This window comes from Ochotona princeps, chromosome 21 (assembly GCF_030435755.1).
Source record: "Ochotona princeps isolate mOchPri1 chromosome 21, mOchPri1.hap1, whole genome shotgun sequence".
NCBI classification, from domain to species: Eukaryota; Metazoa; Chordata; class Mammalia; order Lagomorpha; family Ochotonidae; genus Ochotona; species Ochotona princeps.
Window position 1 is genome coordinate 42,327,435 of NC_080852.1, and position 27,365 is coordinate 42,354,799.

The 27,365-nt window shown below is 49.8% G+C and overlaps 1 protein-coding gene across 1 annotated transcript in view; it reads right to left on the reverse strand.

Annotated features, from left to right (window-relative positions):
• Positions 1-27,365, reverse strand: part of LOC101526140 (contactin-6) — a 128,878-nt gene that overhangs the window by 16,960 nt on the left and 84,553 nt on the right. The window contains exons 7-11 of the mRNA XM_058679181.1: positions 25,561-25,745; positions 22,537-22,673; positions 21,819-21,948; positions 20,760-20,910; positions 7,641-7,768 (exon numbers count right to left, since the gene is read on the reverse strand). Of these exons, the coding sequence (XP_058535164.1) occupies positions 7,641-7,768; positions 20,760-20,910; positions 21,819-21,948; positions 22,537-22,673; positions 25,561-25,745 (731 nt within the window). The remainder of the gene's footprint in view (positions 1-7,640; positions 7,769-20,759; positions 20,911-21,818; positions 21,949-22,536; positions 22,674-25,560; positions 25,746-27,365) is intronic.

The following is a 27,365-nucleotide window of genomic DNA, read 5'->3' on the forward strand; positions in this document are numbered from 1 at the left end:
GGGTCCGTGGGGGTGGACTTGGCCCAGCCCGCAGGGTCCCTGGGCACCACCTGCATGGGCCATCCTTCACAGCAGAGAAGTACGTCTTGCTGTCTGAAGAAGGATGCTTTCCAGCCTGGAATTCTCCTTCCAAGGAGGCCATCAATCAAATACAAGCACAGGATAAAGACATCTTCAGACAGGAGAGATTTAAAAAAAAAACATGCAGCTCTTGAATTCTTTCTCAAAAACTCCTTGGAAGATTTGCTGTAACAAAATGCAGGAGTGTTGGAGAAGCAGAAGGGCAGAGGAATCCCAACACACGGGGCAGACCGCCATCCAAGGAAGTGAGTTGGCGCACCTGGGGCGTGAGCCCTGCAGAGCCACAGAAACCGCAGGACACCAACACGGGGAAGCTGGGGCTGCTGACTAATCAGACAGCAACCTTGGAAAGAGAAACACAAACGAATCGATAAGGAAGCAGGAGAATGAGCCTCTGTTCCTCTATCTGGTGTGTCATAAGGGCAGTTTTCTGGAAGATAAAATGCCTTTCCTCCTTGTGCACAGGCTGCATAAACTCGGGACGCTCGTATCCTCTTGGCCAAGCACAGCATCACTTGCTCACACGCTGTACACACTGACAGTGAGCACAACCACAGACAACATACAATCAATTTCTACCTGAGTCATCTGTGCGATTCACCTGCAGGCACTGCTACCTGCTGATCCTTCATTGCTGGCAAGGTAGAGGAGCGGCTGAAAAACGGGTCTGCAGGTGTGGTCCTGAGGACACTTTGGTTGTGGCCTGGCCATGGGACCCAGCAACTGATCCAGGTCGATGAGAAGGGAACGCCCTCCGTTGCTTCACCCACACAGCTGGCCCTGGCTGGTGTGAGCAGCACCTAGTTTGACTCCCCTCTACACGCTTCCCACATAAAGCATCATGCTGAAGTCTCGGTTGGATGCTTGCTGTATTTCCTGCTGGGTGACTCACGGTACATGCAGTTCACCCTGGTGATGGATGACATCCACAGGACACAGGCTCCTCCATGACCATCGAGGCTGTGACATCCACAGGAGTGACCCAAGCTCCTGAGTGACACTGGGAAGCATGAGGCTCGCTTGGGAACACAGCACTACGATCCATCCTGGATGTGTTCACTGAAGAGAAACAAATGCTCCTCCCACCAACACTAGGTTTAAGCTCACCATTAATGACTTAACAGTAGACAGGATTGCACAGGGTGCTGTCTTTCCTGCATCCAGATAAGGACGCTGTATGGCGCGTGTTGAGAAAGTGACTATTCAACGTACGTGGTTCAGCAGTGAGAAGTTTCTCGTTTTGTAGAGAATATGGAGTCAAAAACGATGTAGCTCTTGGTAGACATATGTGAACTGATGTGTGTGTGTGTGTGTGTGTGTGTGTGATTGGTACTGCAGGTTCCCCTGAACTCACGGTGAAGCTCAAGCCTTGGAATTCACTCGGAGTGTTCTCAGTGTGGAAAGAGAAGGCGCTTCCTGTTATGGTCAGTGCGGCAACTCCTGATTCATTTTCTTGAAAGTACCCTCACCAGTAGGTTCATAACTGGACTCTGCTGATGTCAGGGCACGTTCACTCACTCAGTGTGGGCAACAGGGCAGTGGAGAGGTGTAGGGGCGGTCCTTAGCACCCTCCGTCCCTGTCCTGTGACCAGTGCATCCTAGGGTCTCCTCGCTTTGGCATCACTCACGTGGGGCTACACTACACACCTCAAATCCTTTCTGGCAGTTAGAGCATGATGCCTCTGACTCGGCTGCCCCATGTCTCTCTTGCTCAGTGGATCCCAGACTAGAGAGTGATTCACCTGTGGGATAGCATAGAGGCAGCTCAGCTTGCTGGTCCGATGAAGGCTTCTATCACAAAGAATAAACAACCAAACGAGCAGCAATATACTTAATTTGCACATTAGATATGCTTTTCCAAGTTCCGACATTTCAGTGGAAAATAAGGCAGAAGCAATGAGCCCTGTAATTGAACATGCCGAACTTCTCCAGTGGGGAGGCACCAACAAATGTTGCCTGCAAACGAGATCACATGCATGGCCTGCTGCTATCCTGCTTTTTAATCTTATTCCGAGGGCCAGATCAATAATCCCCCCTTTTGTATTATATGAGATTTTGATACTCATCTCGCTGTGTGCACATGTCATAATTTTAATCTGCGTTGTCTGACGCCGACATCTGGAACACTGGGTCTCTTTGTGTCCCTGCTTGTGCTCACGGGACGCATCTGTGCACTCCTCGGGGCGTCTTCCCCAGCTCAGGCAGGAATGCTGCTAATTGCACTCAGCCATGTGAGCCGCCTCGCCCTGCTGCACCAGGGAAACACAAGTTGCAACACAGGGTGCAGATAACTGCAGAATCCTCTTAGCACAGATAAGCCCTATCGACCAAAAACTAAGCTGGGAGCTATCCAAGTCTTGTAACTATTATCTTTTTACATGTTATCTAACAACAACATTTCTTGTATGACTGAGGTTGATAAGCAAATTCAAAGAGTGGGGATTGTTTTATCAGCTTTACTGGAATCTCTCATTTGCTGCTTACCACCCTGTCTCTGCTAAGGTCAGGATGAGACGATTTTGGTTGCAAAAACAAAATCATGTTTGACTCTGTAATGAGAATCAAAAGTATATCAGAGTCTGCGTGTGCACAGTGTGTGTGTGTGTGTGTGTGTGTGTGTGTCTATACACACACACTGCATCTTCATGAGTCAGGGAAACAGTGGGATCCATGTACACACACACACACATACACACACATACATACACACATACACACATACATACACATACACACACATACACACACATACACACACATACATACACACACACATACACACACACACACACACACACACACACACACACCTGTCCCAATAGAGCAAGAGGTCTGTATCCTCATGAGTCAGGGAAATGGCGGGATTCATGCACATAACTGCAATCCTTTCTCAGATCAAAGTCTCAGATACGAAGGTTATAGAATGAATCCTTAGTAGTGTTAGGTTAAGAGGCCGTCGAGAATGAGAGAGACAGAGATGGTTTGACTAACCAGAAGAAAGAGAGGGAGCCAAACTGCTCCCTGTGAAAGATGCAGGGTGATCATGTGAGGGAAATGGCTGCCCAGGACTTTTATACATGTTGGGGATGGAGAGGGGTGGAGGTGGCTGCTCCTTGGTTTGTGCATGCTTGAGATGTAGCCTAGGCACCCATCACGGCTGGCAGTGACCATCCACCCAGAGAGGCAGTTAGGGTCTCTGGTCCCTGGTAATTTATTGTTTAAAGTATAAATTCTTACTTCTCACCATTTTTTCCCCTTCCAAGGGAACATTCTCCATAGCCTCCCAGGTCCCTGGAAGACACCACTTCCACCATTTTCTTGGGTCTTTCTTCCCTCGGAGACCCCTCCTGTCACTATGGCAGGGGACCTCTCTCTCTTCAATAAACTTGCTTTCGTGCTGTTGTGGGGTGTGTGCAAGATCATGCCAGACAAGTCAGGTGATAGCAGGGCCAACCAGAAATCAGCAAATGACAAGTACTGATGGCAATCCAGTCTGGACCAGAACCCTGAGAGGAACAAGTGGTCATTACCATGAAACCCATCTGCTAAACTGAAGATTTCTGTCCCAGCTTCCCCAGCAATGTAAGTTATCATAAGAGACACACAGCTAACAACCTGGACACACTTACAAAGCTGTAAACATTCACTTTTTCCTGGCTTCTCTGTCCACATTTCATTACTGCTAGGCCTCACTTCTCCTTGAAAGTACACAAATTAGAAATACAAAGCATCTTAGCATTAACATCTTTACTGTCCCGCCTAAGCAGTGAACAGAGGGTGAGGAATACGGACACACGGGGGCCGTGCTCAGGGGTACCTGTCCTCGGAGTGTGTCCACCGGAAGCCAGAGATCAAGCAGGTGCTGGACAGGCCAGGAGTTGGAGTGCAAAAGCGATGGAAGCATGGGACCAAGAGAGTACCTCCTAGCATGGGCTTTCACGGGGGTCGTGAGGGGAGAGGTTATGTAGCAATGCAATATGCTCCTAGGCTCCAGGTGATGACAGGTGTCAAAGGTGGGCAGAAGTGACCACACTGGGGGCAGAGTCGGGCGAGTGTGTGGCTTCCAGACTTATGACCCCGAACTAGCTGCTTAGAACCACAACAGCACACTGAAATTGTCCACATGAAAATTCTTCTTTTATATGAGACGACAAACAAGGTTGCTGTAGTCTTTTGTGTCGAATTCCCCACAACAGTCTGGCACCAAGGACTCTATTTGGGATATCAGCAATTGAGATCAGAGTATGAGGGTTTGAGTCCCTGTCTGTCCGCTATGCCCAGTTACAAAGTGTTCTTAGAGTCACAAACGCCACCACAGAATCTACACACAAGGCCTCTTACTCGAGTGTCTGCTTTGGATTTGGGAAAAGGGAGCCTCCAAAATCAGTTTTGCTTGCCTAAAGCTCTTACAAATGTCAAAGTTAGAACTAAAACACAGTTTTTCTAATTTCCGCTTTAACTTAAAAATGTATTCCATATGTCAGGTTCATTTGCAATTCTCTAAGCACTCTGCATACTGATTTCCATAGTGGTTGTACCAGCCTGCACTCCCACCGGCAGTGAAGGAGGGTGCCTTTCTCCCCACATCCATGCCAGCAGGTGCTGTTAATAGAGTTCTGAACGTAGGCCAACCTCACTGGAGTTAGGTGGTACCTCAACATGGTTTTCATTTGTTTATCCCTGGTGGCTAGGACGCCTGAGCATCTTTTCCTTTGTGTGTTAGCCATTTGAATCTGTTCTTTTGAAATATGTATATTCATTGCACTCCTAGAAATATACCCATATGCATATGAGAAGGGTATCTGTAATCCTATATTTACAGCAACACAATCTACAATAGTGCAGACATGGAAACAGTCCAGATATCCATCCAAAGAAGAGAGGTTAAAGAATTGTGATAATCTATTCCATGACATATTACTCAGCCATTCAATTCAAAATTAAAAAGAAAAGGAGATTCAAACAATAAAACAAAAATAAAAATGTATTCCAAAGATGAGTGGAAGAAACCTTTTGAGGGTTTAAATGTTCTATTTTCATGCCGTTTCCGCTTCAGTCTGTACCTGTACTTCAAGGTTCTGTTCTAATTTTGTCTGAGTTAGAACCTGAGAGGCAATAGGAAGAAAGAGAAAGGGAGAAAGAAAAAAGACAGACAAAGAAAGGAAGGAAAGAAAGAGAGATAAGAAAGATAAAGAAGGAAGAGAAGAAGGGAGGGAGGGAGGGAGGGAGGGAGGAACACAGAAAGGAGTTTCCGGGAAGCACTAACCTCCAGGGTTCAGCATGGGAAGGCAGGAGGGGGCGTGCTGCTGACAGACGTGTGTGTAGGAGCTGTCTGCATGCTGGACTGCAGAAGGGGGACACATCACAGACCGGGATCAGGCACAACTATGAACATTGTATGTGTACATGCTGCGTGAAGTGTGTGTGTTTACACCGTGTGGTGATGTGTGCATGTTTGTTTAATGATGTTTTCACCAGGTTGTTTGGTGTGGGTTCTTGCAATGACAAAGGTGTAAAGGCCTCCACTCCTTCCACAGGCTGTGGAGATGTCACAAACTTGAAGGAAACAAGTGAACTGTCCCCCTTGGTATTAGAGTGAGGGAAAGCAGCTAGGATCTATTCACACTGATGTCAGGCTGTGACACTGCTCTGTGGTGTTGCCAACCAGCTCTGATGCCCCACAAAGGCCTTGGGTGTCTGTGGGGCCCGCTTCCTGTCTCACCCCATCAGCAGATGAGCAGGGTATGCCAGAGCAAATGTGGTTAAGAACCAGCTACCCCTTTGCTGTTCACTTGTACCCAGTGTTGAAGGGAGCTTAAACTCTGAAAAGCTGAACATCGCACAGTTGAGCAGCCATGCGGCAGCACAGGGATGCTCTCCAGGGGTGTGTCAGAACTTGTTTGTTGCTTGCCGGCCACTCCTGTGCTGGAGCAAGGGTAGCAGGTGGTGACTGGACTCTGAGGTTGGTGAGAGCGGGTCCCAGCAGGCAAGCACAGCAGGGGGGTTTCTTTCCATAACCTCGCAAACACTTGACACAAGAGTTAGTTTGGTGGGTTGCAACTGAGTGGTCTTGCTTGCTGGCAGTTGTAAAGAGGGAGGAAGGACCAGCCCATCTCCACGGTGAGAGCCGAGCTGCCCTAGGCCTACACGCATGTTCCTTGCCAGGGCCACGTGGAGAACAAGTCCACCCAGCTGCTTCCCGGTTCTCGTTTCCTAGAGGAGTCTCCACGCTCCTCAACAGCCACTGGTGGCACCATGTTTCGTGATGTCAGCATCTTCAGGAAGCTTGCAGAAGGGCTCTCACATCCTTCAGTCTGTCCAGTGGCTGCCCTCACAGGGGCTCTCGGTAAAGGCTCTGCTTCAGGGGACCCCAGTGCTCACAGAGATCACAAGTATGCTGCAGGCCCCTTCCGTCCTCTGCCTCTCATCCATCGGGACTTCTCTCTACCTGTGGATGTAGCTGCCACGCCTTCTTATCGTCTACCAACTGGAGTCTTCTACCGTGATGGAGGAATTGCCTGGCACCCATACCTCTTAGTTTGCAGAAGTGAGCTGAATCTCCTGCCTCCCCAGCCATGGCCACGCTCTTTGCTCAAACCCAAGGCAGCCACGCCTCTCAGGACACAAGCAGTGCCAGAAAGGGAGATCACCTGCTGTGCCGCGTGGCCATGGCGTGTGTCTAGAACACCGGCTTCTCTCTGTCTTCAACACTGGTGGCAACACGGTGTCCACAGGAAGGCAAGTTTTCAGACTGCCACACCAGGTGCAGTTGGCCACATCAGGCTCTATCAGTTGTGTGTCAGAGAATCTGCACATCAGGCGATACGCCCGAGCTGCTCTGACAGAGGTGCCTCAGGGTGAAGGTGGCAGTCGCACCCTGGCACAGTTTAGTGTCAGGATGAAGGTGGCATTTACACCCTGGCGCAGTTCAATCTTAGCTGAAGCACTGGTGGTAACTACTTTCTATTGAATAGATTTATTTTTTATTAGAAAAGATGAGAAAGCATACATTAATGAACTTAATCATTTGCACTCAATCAGCTGTTCAAACTGCTTTATTGAGGCAGTTGTTCTTATCCTGGTAAGTAGCAAAATGATGGGAGGGACTTCTGGGAGATGCAGGACTTCTGTGAGTAAGGTTCAGCAGGCAGCCGAAGTGGGGAACAGACACTTCCCCTATTAAACAGATTCAAACAGGGTCCACACTTTGACCACCCAGGCTGCAGGAGCTTGTGCTTGCTGGGACAAGGACCCTTCTCTCTGAGACCCACGTGCTGAGTGAACTGATCCTGCTATGGCACCTTACACCCACGTAAACATGCCACGTCCTGTGACAGCTTTCTGAATGATCATGTCAGAACATCCCGGTGCTGCTTACAGAGCCATGATTCTGCCTACATACGCTGGCAGCATGTTAGCCAGCAGCACCACGGGCTACAGGTGCATCCGGCAGTGTCTTACTGTACACGCCCAGCACGATGGCCAGGCGTGCTGTCAGAGCATGCAACACGTGGACCATCCACAACATGCATCCAGAGCAGATGAAGACAGTGGCTTACCTTTAACAACCAGCTGGCCAGTGTCCCTGGCAGTGCCAAACTGGTTTGAGGCCAGGCATGTGTACGGCCCAGCGTCGGCCCGGGTGACACTGTGTATCCTGAGGCTGCCGTCCTCCAGGAGAATCACCCTAAAACAGGCCATCAGTGGGAACAAGACAGTGCAGTGTGAATAAAGTACAAAGGTGAGTTCTCAAGACATCACCGATCCTACAAATAGACTCCTCTCCGTGACTGTTTTTCATTGTAAACAATCCCTGGATCCAGACCTGAACTTGAAGGCTGCTCGCTTTCATTCTCACACATGTTGGTGACTCTTATATTGTTACCAGAATGATATTTGTTGATTTCAGGGCACGTTAAAAATCAAGTGAGCAACTGATACTATAACACCAACTGTTTGATGAATTAGGAATGCAACTATTCACTGCTTATTTGACAGGTGAACATTGAACTTGGCTTTGGAAAAAAACCAAACCGATGTTGAGATTGTGTCAAGTGTGGCATGCTGAGCCCGGCCTTGTCGCACACATCCACCCACCAAACACCAAATGATGGCGACAGCTGCCATGGGGAGTGAGTGAGAGGGAACATCACATGGCTCCAGAACCCTGCAACCCAGGCTGGGTGAACAGCAGGACCCAAGCGAGCTACCCTTTACAGGCTTGTGTGCTAGGTCCAACTGAAGTCATGCAGTTTGAAATGACTATGGGGTGGGTGTTGAGTGAAGTAGTTAAGACACTCGCAGGACACTTGTATCCCACAGAAGAGGGCCTCGGTTCCAGTCCCATGTCTGTGGTGGACTCGAGCTTCCTGCTAATGGAGGGCCTGGGTTCGAGTCCTGTGTCTGTGGTGGACTTGAGCTTCCTGCTAATGGAGATCCGGGGTTTGAGTCTTGAGTCTGTAGTGGACTCGAGCTTCCTGCTAATGGAGGGCCAGGGTTCGAGCCCCGCGTCTATAGTGGATTCAAGCTTCCTGCTAATGGAGGGCCTGGGCTTGAGTCCAGCATCTTTAGTGGACTCCAGCTGCCTGCTAATGTATACCCTGGGAGGCACCAATGATGGCTCAAGACTCTGGCTTCCTTAGTTAATATGAAATATTGAAAGACAGAAAACTTAACGTTGCATTAGTGTGAATGGAATAAGACCATCCAGTCATTGTCTTAATTCAATGCAGAAAAACTAACTAGCAAAGAAGAGTGGAAATGTCCAATTGTATCTCCCTCGTATCTGCATGTGGTGTAAGAGAAATGGTTTACAAAGGGCGAGGGAGGATCGCTCAGCTAAGACCCAACTCCCCAGCAGCTGGTACTTCCAGATGAGCCGGAGTGCACACGAGGAACATTTTCACTGATGGTTTTGATGATATTCATAGAGGTCAAGATCAATTTTGCCATACTTCTGGTATATTCAAGAGGCTTAGTGATCGCATATCTGCAAATGATGGCAGAACACCCCGCCTTCATGACACAGGAGTTTTCTGGCGTTTACAAGCAGTGGCCAGTCGCACTCAGAGAGGAGCTTGTGACAAAGTACAGAGATTTGCATAAATAATTGCCGAAGAGAATGCAGTTACAGGAGAGAAAGTAGAAGGCATTACAGTGACTTCTCACAAATACTGTTTCTACATCAGAATTGAATATTGAAGTTACACTACCCAGAGGGAATAGTTCAGAACACGCGTGTGGAGACACTCAGGGAGCACCAAAGAACCGTGCGCAAAGGATGCCAAAAGCTCAGCTAGAATCTGGATATGTGACTGAAAACACAGCAGTGTTTCAATATTCACTCAATGCACTACTGTCGTCTGTGCAATAAGTTATGTGATGTTTAAGGATATAAAAAATAAAGAATGCTATACTTCAAGGGTGAGGAGGCTGCAGGCTAGGATTGGGAACAGTCTGCTCAGGCAGCCAGTGGGGGTGTAAGGAGCACGGGCAAAGGGCTCAGGCACCAGGGAAAGCCACTACACAGGGCGGGGCCGCTTCTCCCAGCCCCGGGGCCCTTTCCCTGTCAGGCGTTCCACCTGCACAGCGTACAGCTCTCAACCAGCTGCTGCCCATCTGTCATCTAGCCAACACTTGTCTGCTCCCAAATATCATCCAGGAATTTTCCCTACTTTAAACTTTATCTGGGTTCCCAGGAGTCCCCTACTTTACTGAAACGTGAAGCACCTGTGTGTGTGTACATGCCGACAGGTTCGGAAACGGAAATACAAGATAAGTTTATTTAGTGTGAAAAGTTTCAAAGTTTGTGCAATAAGGGGTCAGGAAGATGTAGTTACCAAAAATTGCCCGAGGACTTCATCTCTTTCCATCAAGGTTCACTTTTTTATTCAGATAGTTCTGTAACTTTCCACACCCGCTCTTAGGTCCCCCTGTGTGTGCATTTCCTGGGAGTCTTAGGTCTCTGAGCTCTTAACGGCAGGCTTAGTGCACCCTGCCTGGGGGTGTTATAACCACAGAGGTGACAAACCTGTATCTAGACCCCCTAACGTGCCATGCAACCCCAGTGCTCCCAGCACAGCAAGGAGAGGATATGCTTTGATGCCAAACTGCTTGCCACTGAATAGACACAATAGTAAATATTAATATTTATTAATTAAGTTAATAATTAATATGGATAGTTCACAGGTTGCGTGAGGATACTAATACCGTGTGTGTCGTGAGAGAACAGGACTGAGTGACATGAATGGCATGAAACACTTGCCCTGGACCTGCCTCCAGCAGCCAAGTTTCACCCATGGCTCAGAACATAAGCCCGTGTCCAGCTCCATGGGCAGCAGCAGCGAGCAGGAGGGCAGGGTTCTGACCCAGAGCAGTTCCAGCAACAGGTCCGAGAGGTGAGGGCCAGGCCTTTGATGGCAGCCTGGGGCCAGCAGGACCCTGCTCAGCGTTGCCAGTGTGCCCAGATCATCCCTGCCCGGAACTCACAAGCTTCTTGTCAGTGATCCTAGCCACTGAATCTGTCTGAGCGCACAGACTGACTAGATACCAGATGCTAGCCAAGCTTTTTGTTTGCTGGTTGAATATCTAGCCTTTGTTCTCCATGACTCAGCTAGTACTTCTTCTCATTCAGGGTGAAGCTCCTGCCAGTGTCTTGGAGCCCTCATCCTCACTGGACTTGGCAGTGGGTCCTGTGGATTTAACTAAGCCGAGGTCACCATTCCTGACTCTCCTCGGACACTTGATCCACTCTTTAACTCTCGTCATTTTGTGGTGCAGTGACCTTGCCCTCAGCCTGAATTCTCAGATAACCACTCAATCAGAAAGCTCCAGCTGCTCCTGGAACTGAGGAGAAAAATCTCTCCTAAATTACTAAAAGCTTTACTTTCTGGTCAGATGATTAAATTACACATTCTAACATTCGTGTTAGAAATATTCCATAAAAGATACAATTTAAAAACATTTACGTGTGTGGGTGCAGTATGACTATTCAACTGTTGGAAAATCAAGTTAACATTTGAATATATCCCATGTTTCCTCCGGTGCATCATGGAATGGCAAGACACACCCAACGAGCCTGGACAAGGCTTTGCGCCCTGTGGCTCTGGAACACGGGACGTGCAAGCCAGCAGCACACGCACTTCACGGTGCACTGGTGAGCCCAAGGCAGACTCCTCAGCTGCCTGCGTCGCAGCTTTCCCTAGCACTCGATCCACAAGGGCAGGGCATCGCACGGGCTCTCCAGGCAGGCTGTTGACCCGAACAGCCGCGTCCAACACTGGCCATTTACAGAATTCCACAACACTGAGTGAAGCTCCTTCGCCCTTGCTTTCTTGGCTTGGGTGGGAACTCATTCATCATAAGCTATGTTGACATAATGGAGTTAACACATTATCTCCACCACTAATCCAGCACAAACATCAACCTTCAGTTTGCCTGCAAACAGAAAATCAATCTATACATATGCAGATTCCCAACTGTGCACTGTAAGTGGAAGGCAATGGCTTCTCTGTCTGCTGCCAACCACACTCTGTCACAAACTTTGAAAACACGGAAGATTAGCAGGAGCTAAATTTCTTAAACTAAGAAAAATTAGGACATTGGGCAATTATAATTTCTTATTGCTGAAACTAGAGCAATACTGCTATTTTTATAGTTAGATTATTAACTGGAGTATTGCTTCCAGTTCTGTCTAAAGATAATACTGTAGACCATGAAATTTTAATTGACTCTCTAATTTCACTGATATCTTGAAAATGTAAAATAGATTGGATTAAAATGAGTTAGATAAGAAGTAGAAAATTTTTACTCTTCACAATTTAAATTTTAGATAAAATGTCCCACTGGAATGCATTTTAGATCAAATATTGATACTGCATTTTAATGATTTTGCACACAATTTTCGTATTTAGGGTGCAATATCTATGCTAATCTCACTCTCACTTAATAAGCTATCTTTCAAAAGTTCCTTATTTTCAGAAGCAACTAATATGTTGATCTACAAACATGCAAATACCAAGAAGGCTCAAATCAGGAAAAATACAGGTTACCCTTCTCTACGGCTTGTTGCACAAACTGAAAGCAGCGTTGACGGAGCTCAGAGAGACCGTCGCCTCTGGCCAGGCCAACTCTAGATCAAGGATTCTAATTTTTCATTCCTTATAAGATCCTCAGGGAATGAGAAAACCCAAAAATGCAACAGCAGGCATGGGAGTGTGGTCCGTGTTCCAAGATGAGATCCAGCAGCGCAGTGCAGCACTGGTCAGGTGGGAACTTGAGGGCAACGGAAGAGATGTATAAACAGCGCTGTCTCCTCCATGCTGTTGGCTTCAGGGAAAGGACTGTGAGCCGGCAGCGGAAGTCACTGCTCACCACCTGCTCAGCACACAGCCCTTGCTTGAAGCATGTGGGAGGACCGTGTGGTTCTGCGTAAACACTACAGTGCTTTGCAGAGAGGGTATGAGCAGCTGTATGTGTGGGGGCATCCTGGGTACCCGTCTCCTGCAGCTATGAAGCACGATGATGTGCCCACATGTGTGCCTGTCCTATGTCATGGATACTACACACCAACTGCACACCATTTTTGATACCATATTAGCACAAGAAACCACATTTAGACATTACATATCGTCTATAGGCCACATGTTACGTGTCACTCATACCGTATAACATTCATACGCCACACATTCCATATGATACAATCACAAACGCAGTATGAGACCTGGAGCTTCATGGGTGGACCAGGTGGTAGCTGGCTTAGATATTATTATTCTCAAAAATAACTTGTCGTTAGCTAATGTTTAATATACAGATGTTTTCTGATTATGTTCACTCCTAACACTTAGCCTTTTCTTTCGGGACTCAGATGTCTGTTTGTTAATGTAATCTCCAAATTCAGTGACCTAATAGAAAGTCACTTATTGCAACAAGCGTTTTGTTGGAGAATAAGAGCTGGCTGCAGGTCCTGACCCTGGGGAAGAGCAGGGCTGGGAGGGGGTCCAGGTGGGAGGGGGTCCAGGAGGCCCGTGACTGCGCCCTGCTCACCTGCAGCACCTGCCGCTTGGGGATGTCCTGACACACTGCAGAGTATTCCACAGCCAGGGCCGCTGTACTCTCCCTCAAGGGAAGAGTGGACTGTGCATGTCTGTGTGTCACATGAGAAATCCAGGATGAGGTGGAGGGCCCTAAGAGGACTGTTGGATTTTTTTTACTGAAGTGAATCAATGAGATATCATTATTGAACACCACTGAGACTTCCTAGGTCCCTCCTGTTGACACAAAAGTAGAGCTGACTGTTATTTGAAATTTAGCAGGTTTGTGGGAAAACATTTACCAGATAAGTTTATTTTGGTGTAAGATACTTTCAAAGCCAGGAATAGTTTCTCATTTTTCTAATATTCCATCTTCATTCACTTCCAGAATACTGGTTCTCTTTCCTTGTTTTTTTTTAAGGATTTATTTCTTTTTATTGAAAAGGCAGATTTACAGAAAGAAGAGACAAGAGAAAAATCTTCCATCCACTGGATCACTCCTCAGATGCAGCTCTGCTGATCTGAAAAGAGGAACCAGGAGCTTATCTCTGGGTCTCCCACCTGGATACAGACTCCCAGGCCCCTGGGCTATTCTCGACTGTTTTCCCAGGCCACAAGCAGGGACCTGGATGGGAAGTGGAGCAGCTGGGACATGAAGGTTGCGAGGGACATCACCTCATGGATGAATTGCAATGACTTCGACACTGGGCTAGATGTATTTTCTACACTTCAGAATGCCCTCAACTCGCCCCACTTGCAAAAGAGCTCTTAGCGTAAGGCTGGGATCAGAAAGCAGATCTGCAAAGCGCAATGGCCAGCTTCCCGTTCCGGTTCTCGGGCGGAGCTCCCCAGGACCCCACAGGCTGTGGGGGTGGCCAGGCGTGTCTCCTGTAGCTTCCACCCTGTGTGACTGTGAGTGTGATATTTAACTACTTTAAGTAAGTCCACAGGCTTAATTTTATCCATCTGAAAATAGGAATGAATGCCTCTCATAAACATGTTATACAAATTACACGGACGGCATGTGTAACTTCTTAACCCATTCTCCGCTGGCGAGTTCACATGACCTCTGTTCTTCTGCCATGGCACTCAGGGCCAGGGATGGACGCACAGACTCTGGCTGTCCTGGTTAACCTAACTGGGGTTAGGATGAAATAATGCGTGGATAGTCCATTCCGACCTCCGTTGCTGAGTAAGGAGCCGCTCTTGGCAGAGGTGCAAAGCGGTTTGAGTCTCCAGTACACGTATTTATGGGAGACTTGCAAAATGCATCCCGTGTTCCCTGCACTCACCAGGGAGCTGAGCACCAGCCACGAGCACTTCCTTCGTGGGAGATGGATTCCGGCTGATGGTTCGGTGCCAGTTCAGTCACATCTGAGTGGAGTGATCTCTCTGGATCTGGGGGCCTGTGAGTGACCCATGCTTCCTGTCATCCCAGGTAGGTGGCACCTCTGCCCCTACCCTGTGGACACCTGTGCCTCCACACTGCCACGCCCCAGGACACACTCTGTCACTCGAAGTTGGGAGCTCAGTACATTTACAGTCCTAGGAACACTGGTTTGCCACTGGGCTCTGACACAGAGGGATACCCAACACATGTCACTCTAGAATCAGCTCTGTCACTTAGGAGGCCTATTGGAGGGAGACAAGAAGTGGGACGGTGACCCTGGAACCAGACGGCTTCAATACAAAATGCATCTACGCATATACTTAACAACTATAGCAGCAAGAAGAAGCAAGAAAGCAGCAAATGGCAGCCGCAGCCAGCCACGGAAACACACGGCCTCTGGCAGCCCTGCTCACTGGGAGGGCAGCCGCAGCCAGCCACGGAAACACGCGGCCTCTGGCAGCCCTGCTCACTGGGAGGGCAGCCGCAGCCAGCCACGGAAACACGCGGCCTCTGGCAGCCCTGCTCACTGGGAGGGCAGCCGCAGCCAGCCACGGAAACACGCGGCCTCTGGCAGCCCTGCTCACTGGGAGGGCAGCCGCAGCCAGCCACGGAAACACGCGGCCTCTGGCAGCCCTGCTCACTGGGAGGACAGCAGCAGCATGACTTGCGCCTACACTCTTGGGAACATTTGTTCTTTCGCACGCAAAACTGTGTCCGCACGTCCGGAGCCACCGTGGTCTTTGCAGCTAAGAAGCAGCGAGTCGTCACTTCCTCTCTCTAGAATTAAGTCAAGAACAAAAGGTCATCTGTATAAATTACAGGAGTAATTGACCTTTTCTGTCTGTAAAATTATTGCTGTTGAATATTTATGCAGATGAGGAAGAGGTAAATGTCACTCACGAATTAAAGGCTGGCACTAAACTAAGTGGACACATTGCGGGGTCAGTCATGTTCCTATTTGCAGAAACCAAGAGGCCAGCCTTCCTCCTCTTCTGCACTAAGGGGCTGTGAGGAACCGAACTTCTGAACAGGAAGCAGAGTGTGGGCAGTGAGGCTGGGGGTGGTGTACACATGGTGCCCTAGCTGCTCTTGGTGGCAGGGTCCCTTGCCCATTCTCACACCCACTGATTCAGTGACACATGCCCAGGCTGAGAGGCACTGAGCACAGTGAACTCGCAGGTGTGGCATGGTTAAGTTCTCCCACTCTGTGTTGTAGGAGGCAGTGCAGGAACTGTCAAGATGATATCAATGCCTGCTGTGTCGGGGTTACAGTAGTTTAAGGCCTCGGGTAAGGAGCAGGCTGCGGACAGGGAACCAGGACAGTCACGGTCCTGTTCCAAGCAAGCCGTTTCCAGGTGGGTGACCTCTGCAGGCAGGTACTTCTGCCCACTGCCTAAAGAGTGAGCATCCCAAGCTGAGCAGGCTGCTGGGAGAAAGGAAGGACCAGAGGGCAGGGTTGAAGAAGCAGGGTGAGACTGATGGGGCTACTCTCTGGAGTCAGGCTGGTTACAACTCCATGTGACACTAGCAGGTGCACCCAATGGCTCCTGACACCTTTGGCTGTGTGAATTCTCTGGAAGCGCTCACCTGAACAAGGCCCTCAAGAGTTGAGACGAATAGTTTAAAATTTTATTACCAGGCAGCTGCACAGAAGGGAGGCTGTAATAAGGCTGCATTATGCAGACTGTCACTCCTCCTTAAACAGGAGGACATATGGCCCATTTGCCTGGTCGCTACTCATGCTGCCTGATGTACTAAGCACTATTACATCAAGTCATTGGTGATACAAAATAGAATTAGGCTTATTTGCTTGTTCCATTAGGAAGCTCTACAAAGGGGGAGGAGGAGTGAGTAGCTAGCCCCGCTCTCCCTGGCAGCAAGACCACTACCTGGTGGCAGAGACTGTCTTGGAGGGGCTCGGGGGAGCCCTGAGCCCCGCAGGGTCAGAAGGAGGGACTGTGGCAGTTCTGCTCTAGGCAGGGAGGTGCACAGCCAGGAGGGAGGTCCTAGAGCTAGGCCTTCTGCTGTGGTCAATGGCCGGCTGTCCACAGACCCCAGGAGAAGGTCCAGTGGTGGCTACACCACAGCAAACTTTGGCATAGACAGGTGGCTTAGGCAGGAGGGGAAGAGAGACTCACAGAGGCACAGGGGGAAGCCCTGGGCCCCTGCTGCCCTACTGTCTTGTCCAGGCCCTGGATTAGCATGTCCCACAGTGAGGGCAGACCCTGAAAGCTGGAGTGTAAGCCTATGGTATATGGGATTCATTCAACCTTGAAGACAGCCTCGCGTCACCTTCCAGGCTCACTGGCTCTCATGCGCACGTGTCTGGTGTGCACCCCAGGACACACGTGCACACAGGGTGTGAGACTGGACAAGCACCCTGGGCGGCATCCATGGTGCAGGCAGTGACATGGGTTCCAGAGCTCAGCGCCCTACTTTCTGAGACCACCTGCTGGTCCTGCATGGAATCCCAGGGTCCCTGCAGAGTTTAACTTGAGGAGGGCCTTGGGATAAAAGTCAAGCAAATGCAGTTGCACACCGCGGTGCCCTGTCCATTCAAGGCATGTGCACTGAGAACAAGAGCAACAATGTTGCACCAGGAGCCTCCAGCTGGGGTGGGGGCACTTACAGCATCAGATGCGGTTCACGGGGACAGCCAGCCTTGAAGACCCAGGTCAGCAGCACCCCTAGCCCCTGCTCTGCACCAGGAACTCCAGCATCTGTGGTGTCCACAGTGGGTCCTGACTGGTCCGTGACATGCTGATCTCTGGAAACGTACCCGAAAGTGCGGGCCTGTGGCACAGCGGGTTCAGCTGTTACTGAAGATGCTCCCATCCTGTTGAGACGTTCCCAGCCTTCAGCTCCTCCCCCAGTGCTGATCCAGCTTCCTGCTGCTGCCCGTGCTGGGAGGCATCGGCGGTAACCGCCATGCTAGGTCCTTATCTCCCACGTGTGAGGCCTGGCTTGAGTTCCAGGATTCTGCCCCAGCCTTGCCCAGCCATGACTGTTGTCATCGGGGAGTAAACTAGCAGACGAGACATCCTGCTTTCTGTTTCCATCTTTATCCATCAAACAAGTAAATAAAACTAAGAACCACACCTGGATGTGGAAAATGGGATTTGCCTTTGGAAAAACTATGGAGCATTCGAGGTACAGCCAGGCATCCAGAAGGCATCCAGATGGTTCTGTGAAACATTCTGGACAGTTGGTCTGACAGGCCATGGGTTATTTTATTTATTTATTTGCTGAAAATGTAGGAGGAATGCTGAGGCTTGCTTATGGCTTCAGTCACTTTTCTGTAATAAGGTGATGCTTCTTCCTCCATCTGTGACTTTCCCGCTGCGGTCCGGGAGATGAGGGGTTGCGCTTGATGATGCCTGTCAGAGCCCAGCATGGTGCTGTCTGCCTCGTGGGTAGCATTTTCTGTGCCACAGGAGCTGAGTCTGTTCAGGCAGCCATCAGTCACTGGCACAAGAGTCAAATCAGGATCTTGAATTCTGTTGGTTCCCTTGCTAAGCAGCTCCACCAGGCGAAGAAGTGATTAATCAAACTCAGCAGATGTGGGATTGATTCCCTCTTGCTTCAGAATGGTTTGCAAGGGTAAGTTTAATCTGTATGCACCTTGATTCCCCAGTGAGGTTTGGGGTACTTCTCAGGCTGCTGGGGGGGAGCCTGCACAGATGGGGTCTGTGCAGATGTGGGGGCAGTGGACACAATGTGGGTCATTGGCCTTCTATGTGTCGCATCACCTGAGTCCCAGCCAGATCCCTTGGAAATGCAAGTTCTATGCCAAGTTCTCTATACAAAAGTGGGATCCAGGTTAAAGAATTTACTAGATATTTTCCACTAGAATGAGAGGTGGAATTGGTACTAGAGCCCAGAGCTACCACTTAGAGATGCACATGGGAATTCTGGGTTGGACAGCAGCAGGGACAGGCCAGGGCAGAGCAATTGGGGTGAGAGGTGCAGAGTGACAAGGACGTGTGGGTGTCTGAATTACTGAAGCTTCTAGTTTAATCGCAGAACCTCAAAGCTCAGCTACACTAAGTGAGCCTCAACTCCTTGCCTGCGTGCATCCAGGTCTGTGCTGGGAGGGAGGTGGGTTTTATCGTCCACTGCCAGGACTCACCGTGTCTCTCTGAGCATGTCTAGCCACTCCTCCCAATTGCTCTACCAAATCAGTACTCAGCCACTGTCATGTTTGGCATAGTTGCTCGGTCCACTGAGCAAAGCACAGAGCTGCATGCATGTTTATAATCAAAACCAGCTCGCAACTCCACCTTGCCACTGGGTTCTCATAGCCTGTGCAGCACGGACATAGAACTTCATTTTCCCCAAAGTTGCTTTCATGCAATGTCACCTTAACATCCATACAAGAAGCAGTGTCCTTGAAGCCACAGGCAGCCTGGCAGCTTCACTCGAGGCTGGGCCGTCTGTCCGTGATGAGATCACAACCGGAGCCCCTGACTTCTTGCCCCAGCCTGGGCCCTTTAAGCGTGTGCTGGCTTCACCCATAGGACTACTCTGTGCCAACGCTTGCTTGTCATTGCTAAACCCAACGAAGGTGAGGCAGATGCCTTGTGCCCACTGTCCCAGCAAGAAATGAAGCAGCCTTTGGATCTGGGCCCATCTCTGCCTGTCTTTCCTTTGTGGGCAACTTTCCCCCTCAAAGCTGCCAGGCACATGGCTCTCAGGATGGTGGAGACAGCTACAAGACATGGCTCACTGGAAGCATACTGCTTGATCTCAATGACCAACCTTCCAGACCACAGGGAAAGTGAAGCTGGGACGGGGCACCAGGCATTGAGTCCAGGCCCTGTCACTTGCCAGGGCTCAACTCACAGAGGCCGCAAGCACATGCTGTGTGCTTTTGCTATGAGCAGGCAGTCAGGAGGGTGCCACGGGGGCCTCTCAGTGACCACTATTCACCTGGTGACAGTGGAAGTTCAAGGCAGACAGCACCATGAAGGCGTTTTAACAGGGCCTGAAAAGCATTCAGTTGCTTGCCTGGCTATCTCCAAGGTCAAGAAGAAAAGCAGTTTGAACACAGGCACATGATTCTACGTCGGCCCTTGCCTTCCAGGCTCCTCCCACACACAGCCTTCTCCTAAGCCAGCAGCCTGTCCATCTGATCCCTTTCAGGACAGCACCCATCACACATCTGCTGACTCCTGACCTGGTTCTGTGCCAGGGCAAAGGGCTTGAGCCGTGCAGAGAGTTGGGTGGACTTCCTATCCTTGAGGAGTTGGAAGATGTCCAGGGGCAGGCAGAGGGAGACAGGAGCATCTGCTGCAGTGGCCCTCTCATTTGCCCATCATGCAGGGGTGATCCCCACACTGCTCCATTCACGTACCCTTCTCTTGGCTGGTTTCACCCGCTCCCTCCGCCTTGTCCACAGACGCAGTATCTAAGGGTGGAAATGGCAGTCCCCACCTCCAGCCTCAGGGACTCTGCTTCCGGTTCATGGGTTCATGCCTGAAACCCTGATTTTCCCTGGGTGCTGCTTCTGCCTCCCTACGAACACAGCAGCTGACAGGGTCCAGAGCTGGGGCCACACTCACTCTCCTACCGTCACAGTCCCTTCTCCCAGGACCGACAGCTGACATCTTTCATCATGTGTTGGCTGCTAGTTATGCAGGAGACCTCAGGGTGCACACCCTGCACTGAACGGAAGCTCCATTCCGATGGGATTGCACTCCATGTCTGTTCCCACAGTGGCATGCGTTGTCATTCAGGCAAGCCAGGGCTGTGCTGAGTCACACACTTGTGTGAGGTTCTGATGTGCAGTGGAGTGACGTCTGTGGTAACTGGAGGGAACACCTGCCCTGTCATCTCACCTGCTGACCCAGGCGCACTAGCTGTAGCCGTGCTGGGAGGAACAGCTGCCTTTCCCCATGATATCCATGGGTGGATACCTGTGTGACTGGAAACCTCAACGCCAGGTGTGCACACATGTGGCTCTCTCCTTGGGGATCTTCTCCGACTGCTCAGTAGCCTAGGGCAGGTATCAATCTTTATGCTGAACACAGACCCAGTTCTTGAAGGGTTTATAAATATATGCACTGAAAACACTGCAGACAAACATGCAAATGGTTCACAGCCCACCCCACCCCCCGCCCCACGATGCCCCTGTCTTTCTATTGATGCTCTGTGGACACTCGCCGGGGTGGAGCGCTCCGGGAGGCCGGTGGAGCCCTCCGCAGCGGGAGGATGTCACATGGCCCGACAGGCAGCACATCTGCAGAAACACAGCTCACCTCTGGCTCGGCCTCAGGCTCTCTGTCCTGCTTCTCCAGGACACAGCTGCTTTGGGAAAAGCGATCGGCCTGCATTCGATGGTGATGTCCCCACCAACTTGAACAACTGAGTGTTTCTTGATGGGATTTTTTGAGAAATCAGGAGCTGACGCTAAAAACAAAATTGGAAAATGTTGGGATATTCAATTATGTATCATGTGCTGACCCCACAGGTAACCTGGAAAACTGAATGGAATTTAACATTTGAAGGAGCACAGTTTACTTAAGTGGAGCAGGAATCAGCTCCAGAAGTCAGCAGGGGGTTGTTCATCTCTGGGCTGTGATGGTTTGGTAACAACAGGAACAGGTGGGCCGGCAGGAAGGAAGCAAGCTTGAGAAAGTCACACTTCCACCAGCATTTGCTGCAGCTTCGGGAGGTGCAGGGTGGAGGCTGTTCCAGGAGGGACTGTAGGCTCAGGTTTTAGGTGGACCCTAACCACTGGCTCTGTCTTTTCCAGAGTCCCTCAGCAGCCTGTGGTCATATGGCACAGTTCTGGCTGAGGACATGGAGCCATGAAACTGGGCAGCTCAGGGAAGTTTGCTTTCTGACAGAAGGGACAGGTGTGCCAGCTACTATTGTGACCCCGAGCGATGATGTGACTTCTGGAGGGACTTTAGCCATCCTGGAGCCATGAGTCTGCAAACACGAGGGGCAGGTAGCAAGGACAGCATGCCCAGCCATAGCGCCCAAGCACGAGGGGCAGGTACCATGGAGACAATGGGCAGAGCCACAGTGCTTCTCGCTAAGAGAAAATAAATCAGTGCTTTGTAGTCAACACCTGCCCTGCTGAATATACCCCCAACAGACTCCAAACCCTGGTCACCAGCAGCTGCAGGAGCTCGGGCTGCGCCTCAAGCCCCAGCAAGGGTCTTGAAGCTGGCCAGAAGCGAGGGTAGACACTACCTGTCACCTCAAGAGAAACTGATTTATGAGTTACAGAAGAGAACGTGGCCAGGTTGCGTGTTTGGAGCTTGCTGCAATGTCAGAGTGAGCTGTTTGGTAACAGGTGCATGACATACCTAGAACTCTCAGTTCAGCGTTTGCATAGATTGTCTGATGCTCGTTTTCAGCAGCACACTGGTAGACACCAGAGTCGGACGTGTTCAGCAGGGTGATGATGAGTGTCCCGTTTTCTATTTGAATTCTCTCCTGATAAAGGAAAGGGCACATCAGGCGCTTCTCTGAGCCAGAACCTGTGATTAAACAACACAAGCGCACGTCTGCGAGGCCTGGTGTTTTGTGGAATTCACATTCCAAGCATCTTTTTGTGATGCACTTGTTCATTCATTTGTGTCAAACATGGGTGGGGAAGCTGTTTTGTGCCAAGGGCCACTTGGATATTTATGGCATCACACAGGCCCTACACAGTGACCAGCTTAAACTTGCAATGGATGGGCTGAATACTGAGCACAGCCTCCATTGTCTCCGTAGGGCCAGGCAAAATCATTTATGGCCTCTGGGCCCCGTGATTGAGGCTGGTGCTCAACACCCCTGGTGTGAAGGAACAGGTGTATCTCTCTTAACAAGTCATCACAAGAACACAATGTATTTAAAACAGGGGCAGGATACTAAGCCGGTTCAGCAGTCCGCTGGGATGATGCTGGTGCCGACTGCTGATGTGACCTTGTCTGCCCGGTGTGGCCCTGTACGAGCTGCGCACGGTGCCTGCTCGCTGCAAGGGGAGCACGTGAACAGAGGCTGAATTTGCTGAGGGTGAAGGGAGTCGTGACCACTCACCTCTGGGTGCAGGGACTCCCCGTTCTTGAACCAGGTGTACCGGGGGCGTGGCTGTCCGCTTGCTCGGCATTCCCAGAACAAGCTGTCGTAGATAGAGAGGTGTGTGTTTTGGATCTTTTGCTCCCATTCTGGAGGGGCTGATTAGAAAAAGGCAAGGCAACTTTCAGACACTAATCCACCTTCCCAGGGCTACAGAGCCTGGTAGGGTAAGGTTTAGGGGCCATCTAACCACATTTGAACTGAACGCAGAGACCCACAGGCAACCATGCGCTGCTACACAGAGCAAGGGGCACTGGCTCAAGCAGTGTCATGCCGGAAAAGATCAGAACCTCAGAGTGTCAGACAAAAAGTCGCTGCTAAATTTTGTCACATAGGTCAGGTTAGAAACCGTGAGCCAAACCCACCCTGTCAGTGGGTGACCCCGCGGCCACATGAGACACACCACTGCTCGGTGGCTCCAGGCATAAACTACTGAGACATCACGTTCTAGATAAAGCCTGACAGGCAATGAGAACTTTCGGAGTTGATGAACGTTCAGTAGCTAACTTTAATTCTGATCATGAATTTTTCAAAATTGTACTTTTGAAACTAAGGAAGTTCTGTGTAGAATGAGGGCGGCCGAAGTGGATGTAAACACACTAACACATCACACCATGCACCGAACCAGAGTAACGCGAAGCACGGACTTCAGCGCTGACATTTTCCCTGCAAGTCAACTGGAGCCTGTGTGTGCTGCCAACACCTCCCTCTCCCTGCCCAGAGGCCCTGGAGAGCCCCCAGCAGCTGCCCTCCCCTTAGGGGTGCTCTACAGCCCCCTGCAGTGGAATTCCATGGCGCTCTTAGGTGACCTGACCAAGAAGACCAGCTCAGAAACCCAGCAGTCCTCAATGTGAATCCCAAGTGCAGCTTCAGAAAAGGGCAGTGAGCTGGAGGCCACTTTGGCAGGGACAGGAATGGTCAGGAAAACAGCTTCCAGTCCCACTTCTGTGGTGATTCAGCCTTGAGGGAGACATGAGGCACGACTTGGAGGAACTGGGTGTGTCATGACACTGAATAGCCTGACGCGTGCTGTTCAGTGCATTTGATAACTAGCAGTTGCTTTTCCGATTATTTAGATATGTTCCTAATGTATGAATGACCCAGGAGAATTTCAATGGCTTGTAAAGGTCTGAGCTATGCCTCCGCATTTGTTCAGTGCAATGATTGTAATTTTTAAAAGCACGCTTTTTTTTATAGCATGCACATGTTCTGCTACCGAGCAGTTTTAAGTCTTGAACAAACAGGCCTTAGAGTACTTGTGATCTGGGGTCTACCATACAGGCTCACATTTTAGATTTCTTTTTAAAACTTAAGTTCCCCAAGCAACTTCTGTTTCCTGTTACGACAGGAATACTTCACAGATTCTTTTCTTGGATTATAAAACGAAGACCTGATACGAGGGTTCTACACTGTACCCAGTTCTGACTGCAGTGGGAACACAGCAACACAATGGACCTGGGAGCCTCTCTCCTTGGGCTTCCAAGGTGCTGCTCAGCTATGAGGGCCTTACGCCAAATCTTTTTCCTTCGGGAAGCAGTTTGCCAGATTAGTTAACTTGTGGCTGAAAGGCATAATGATGATCTTACTGGGCAATTATCTATTGTTGCCCACCACGAACACTTGGGTTCACCAATTGGCTAATCAATTAGGGGTGGTGGACGAGAAGCATCGGTGATTTGGACGCCGTGGCCAGGAACTCTGGCGAAGGTAGACAGAGCCTCCCCGGGTCCGACGCCCCTTGCCTGCAGGACTCTATTCAGTTCATCCTTGCTGTCTCACTCATTGGGTCACTGACAAGTATTTTTGCCTCTTCAGTTTACTGGAAATTATATGAACTATGATCTACAAGTTTTTGCTTTTTGTGAGACTGATGCAGAGGGAACACCTCATCATGGACTTTCTGTTTGTATTTGTGTCCCAGGTCATCTTTGTCTTTGAAAAGACTTGCTGAAAACTAGCCAAAGCCTTTCAAAACACCACTTCTACCGAAAATGCTAAGCTGAATTCTTACTGTTTTAGTTGAAAAGGATGCTGTATTTAAAAGACTTTGCTACAACAAGTAGATGCTATTGAAAATAATTTTTTCTCTTTGCTAGCGTTGCTCTAACTGTAGGGGAATAATTGGCAGGAAATCAAACACTGCATAGAAAACAGCAGTTTCCACTTCAGGTTAACATTGGAAACTCTAAAGGGAATGCAGACTAATATGACCAAGGCACAGTGCTTTCTCACCAGCCAGCCAAGCTGTCTGTTAGGTCCGTAGAATACCTGGCACTTCTCCAGGTCTCCAAAAAATGGTGATTTTCTTCAATTACTTTATGATTGATTACAAATATGTCACACAGAAAAATAGTTTTGCATATAGTGCACATTTTTTAAAAGTTCTGGAATGTAGACATACTGAATTATGTATAAATTAAAAATATTTTAAAGACACAGAGGTTTTAATAACCTGAAGCAGCTGTGTGGTTGAGCTGATCTAAAGCTAGAGGTAAACTCCAGCCAAGTACAAAGCCTGACCTGGACGAAAGGAACATGTGCACAACAAAACCACTTCGCAGAGCCATGCCAGTGCTGAGACAAATATGCATTTGTCTTCGTCTTCCTATGGCCTCCATGTGAGCAGAGCCCAACCAGTAGAGGTCCAGGCTGTACAGTCCCTGGGACGTGGCCTTCTCCAATGAATCTCTTATCCGTGTCCACCCAGAGTCCCAGTTAGGAGCACCACAGGGCGATGTACTTGACTTGGCACTCACTCTGTGCCTTCACCTGAACACCTGGGAGAGCGCTAGCCTGTGCAGAACACGGGAAGCCAAAGCCACAATTGACAGAGGGCCTCCCCAACCTGCCATCACTGGAAAGTACCCTGACTCGGCAGCACACCTCCCCGTCCCCCAGGAAGCTTTCACCACCAGCTCTGGACCCTCAGCATTTACCAAGAAGCACATTGGCAACCATCCCATGCATGTTTGGAACTTAGCTCACCGTAGAAGACGAGCTGACCCTTTGCCAGGCTCCTTCCTCGCAGGTTGCCTGCCGCACACTCGTAGAAGCCCTCGTCTTCCTGCTGGAAGCTGGGGATTTCCAGGATCGCTTGGGACTGGCTCAGCTGGACTTTGCCTGGCATCGGGCTTCCATCCAACCTCCTCCAGCTAATGTCAGGGACTGGACTAAACAGGGAGACCTCGTCAGAGCAGCAGCAGACACAGCAGGAGCACCTCCAAATGACTCAGGAACACAATCCAGCGGGCATGCAGTCATTCACCATTCACACGACTGTGGTTTGTTGAACCCTGGAATTGGGGCCTGCCATGTGCAGTCACTGCACTGTGCTTGGGGGATGTGCCAGGTGAGCAAAATTGCATGTTCTCCAACCTCCTGTTTGCTTACAGTCTGTGAGAGAAACATACCTTGAACAAAGAGCAGAAGCAGATAAATCTGCAAACTGTAATCAACAGTACAAAGAAAAATGGGTGCTGAGAAAGTACCAGGATTAAATCCGCATAAACATGGTGGTCAAGAAATTCTTTGCAGGGAGTGGACGGGCTCCACAGACATTTCTAGATTCTAAGACCAAAGCGTAGAGATCCCTCCAGAGCTTAATCGGTACTAAGAGGTGACTGAAGAGACACGGCTGAGTAAGACAGACCGTCAAGGAGACACTGCACCATCAACGGGCGTGGGAGAGGCAGAGAGGGCACTCTCCCACACACCACTTCAGAAGGGGCAGAAAGAATTGTGGAGATTGCTTCCAGTTGAGAGGCTTGTAGTCCAATGAATGTTCTTAGCCTAAAATGTTATCTTCAAAAATTGCAAAAGTAAGTTTTATAACATGATACAGACCAAGGGGGATCCACAGCTGTGAAAGCCCCACTCGTGGTGTTGGGAAACACAGACCACAAGCAAAGTCCCCACAGGAAAATTGTACCAGGCGATCCAATCTGGGATGACTCTGCAAGCTGTTTAAAGACCCTCTTCCTACTGTCACACCTTTCCTCATTTGCTGCTGAATCTTCAGATAATATAAATATTTCCACCCAACTACATTTCAGATCAACAATAATGACAGCAACATTGCCATTGGAAGTAGCACCCACTAGTGAGAGTTGGGGCTGGGGACGGGGTAGGTCAGGCCAGGCTGCAGTATCTATGGCAAAGGCCAAGCTGCGTGGTTATGACTGTTTGGGTCGGAGCAACTACAGGCATGTGCAAGATCTGTGGCTGGGAGCAGGCTTAATTGGGGAGCTAAGGGGATGCCCCTGATGGGTTGTGGTTCCACTAATGAGCTCAAGAGCTGGAATGGGGGTGATGACCTGGGCTGGACATGGCTGAAATATCCTTCAGCGTGGCTGTGGACTGGGTCTGGGGAATGCCAGACTGGGCTAGGCTCCATCACCCACCAGTGCTCACGAGAGCCAGGGTGGATGTAGGACAGGCTGGGCTATATCTCTGCACCTGCTGAACGATGCGAAAGCTGGGTCTGGCACATCCCCCAAGTTACATGAGGGCAGAGTATGTGGTGGGCAGGGTTAGGGTAAGCCATAGCATTCAATGGTTTGTGTATGAGATGGAACTGGGGACAGAACTGACCAGGTGACTGCAACCACCAGTGTGTGTAGGCTGGTGAGGGTGATGGATTGAACCCGACACCACACTGAGTGGCACACACAGGAGTCAGATCTGGTGCTGCCTCTGTGAATGTTTGTTTGGGGACTCTGCCCCACCTAGATTACTGGGCTCAAAACTTCAACCGCAGGGAAAATTACAGGAAATGTGGCTGGACTGTGGAG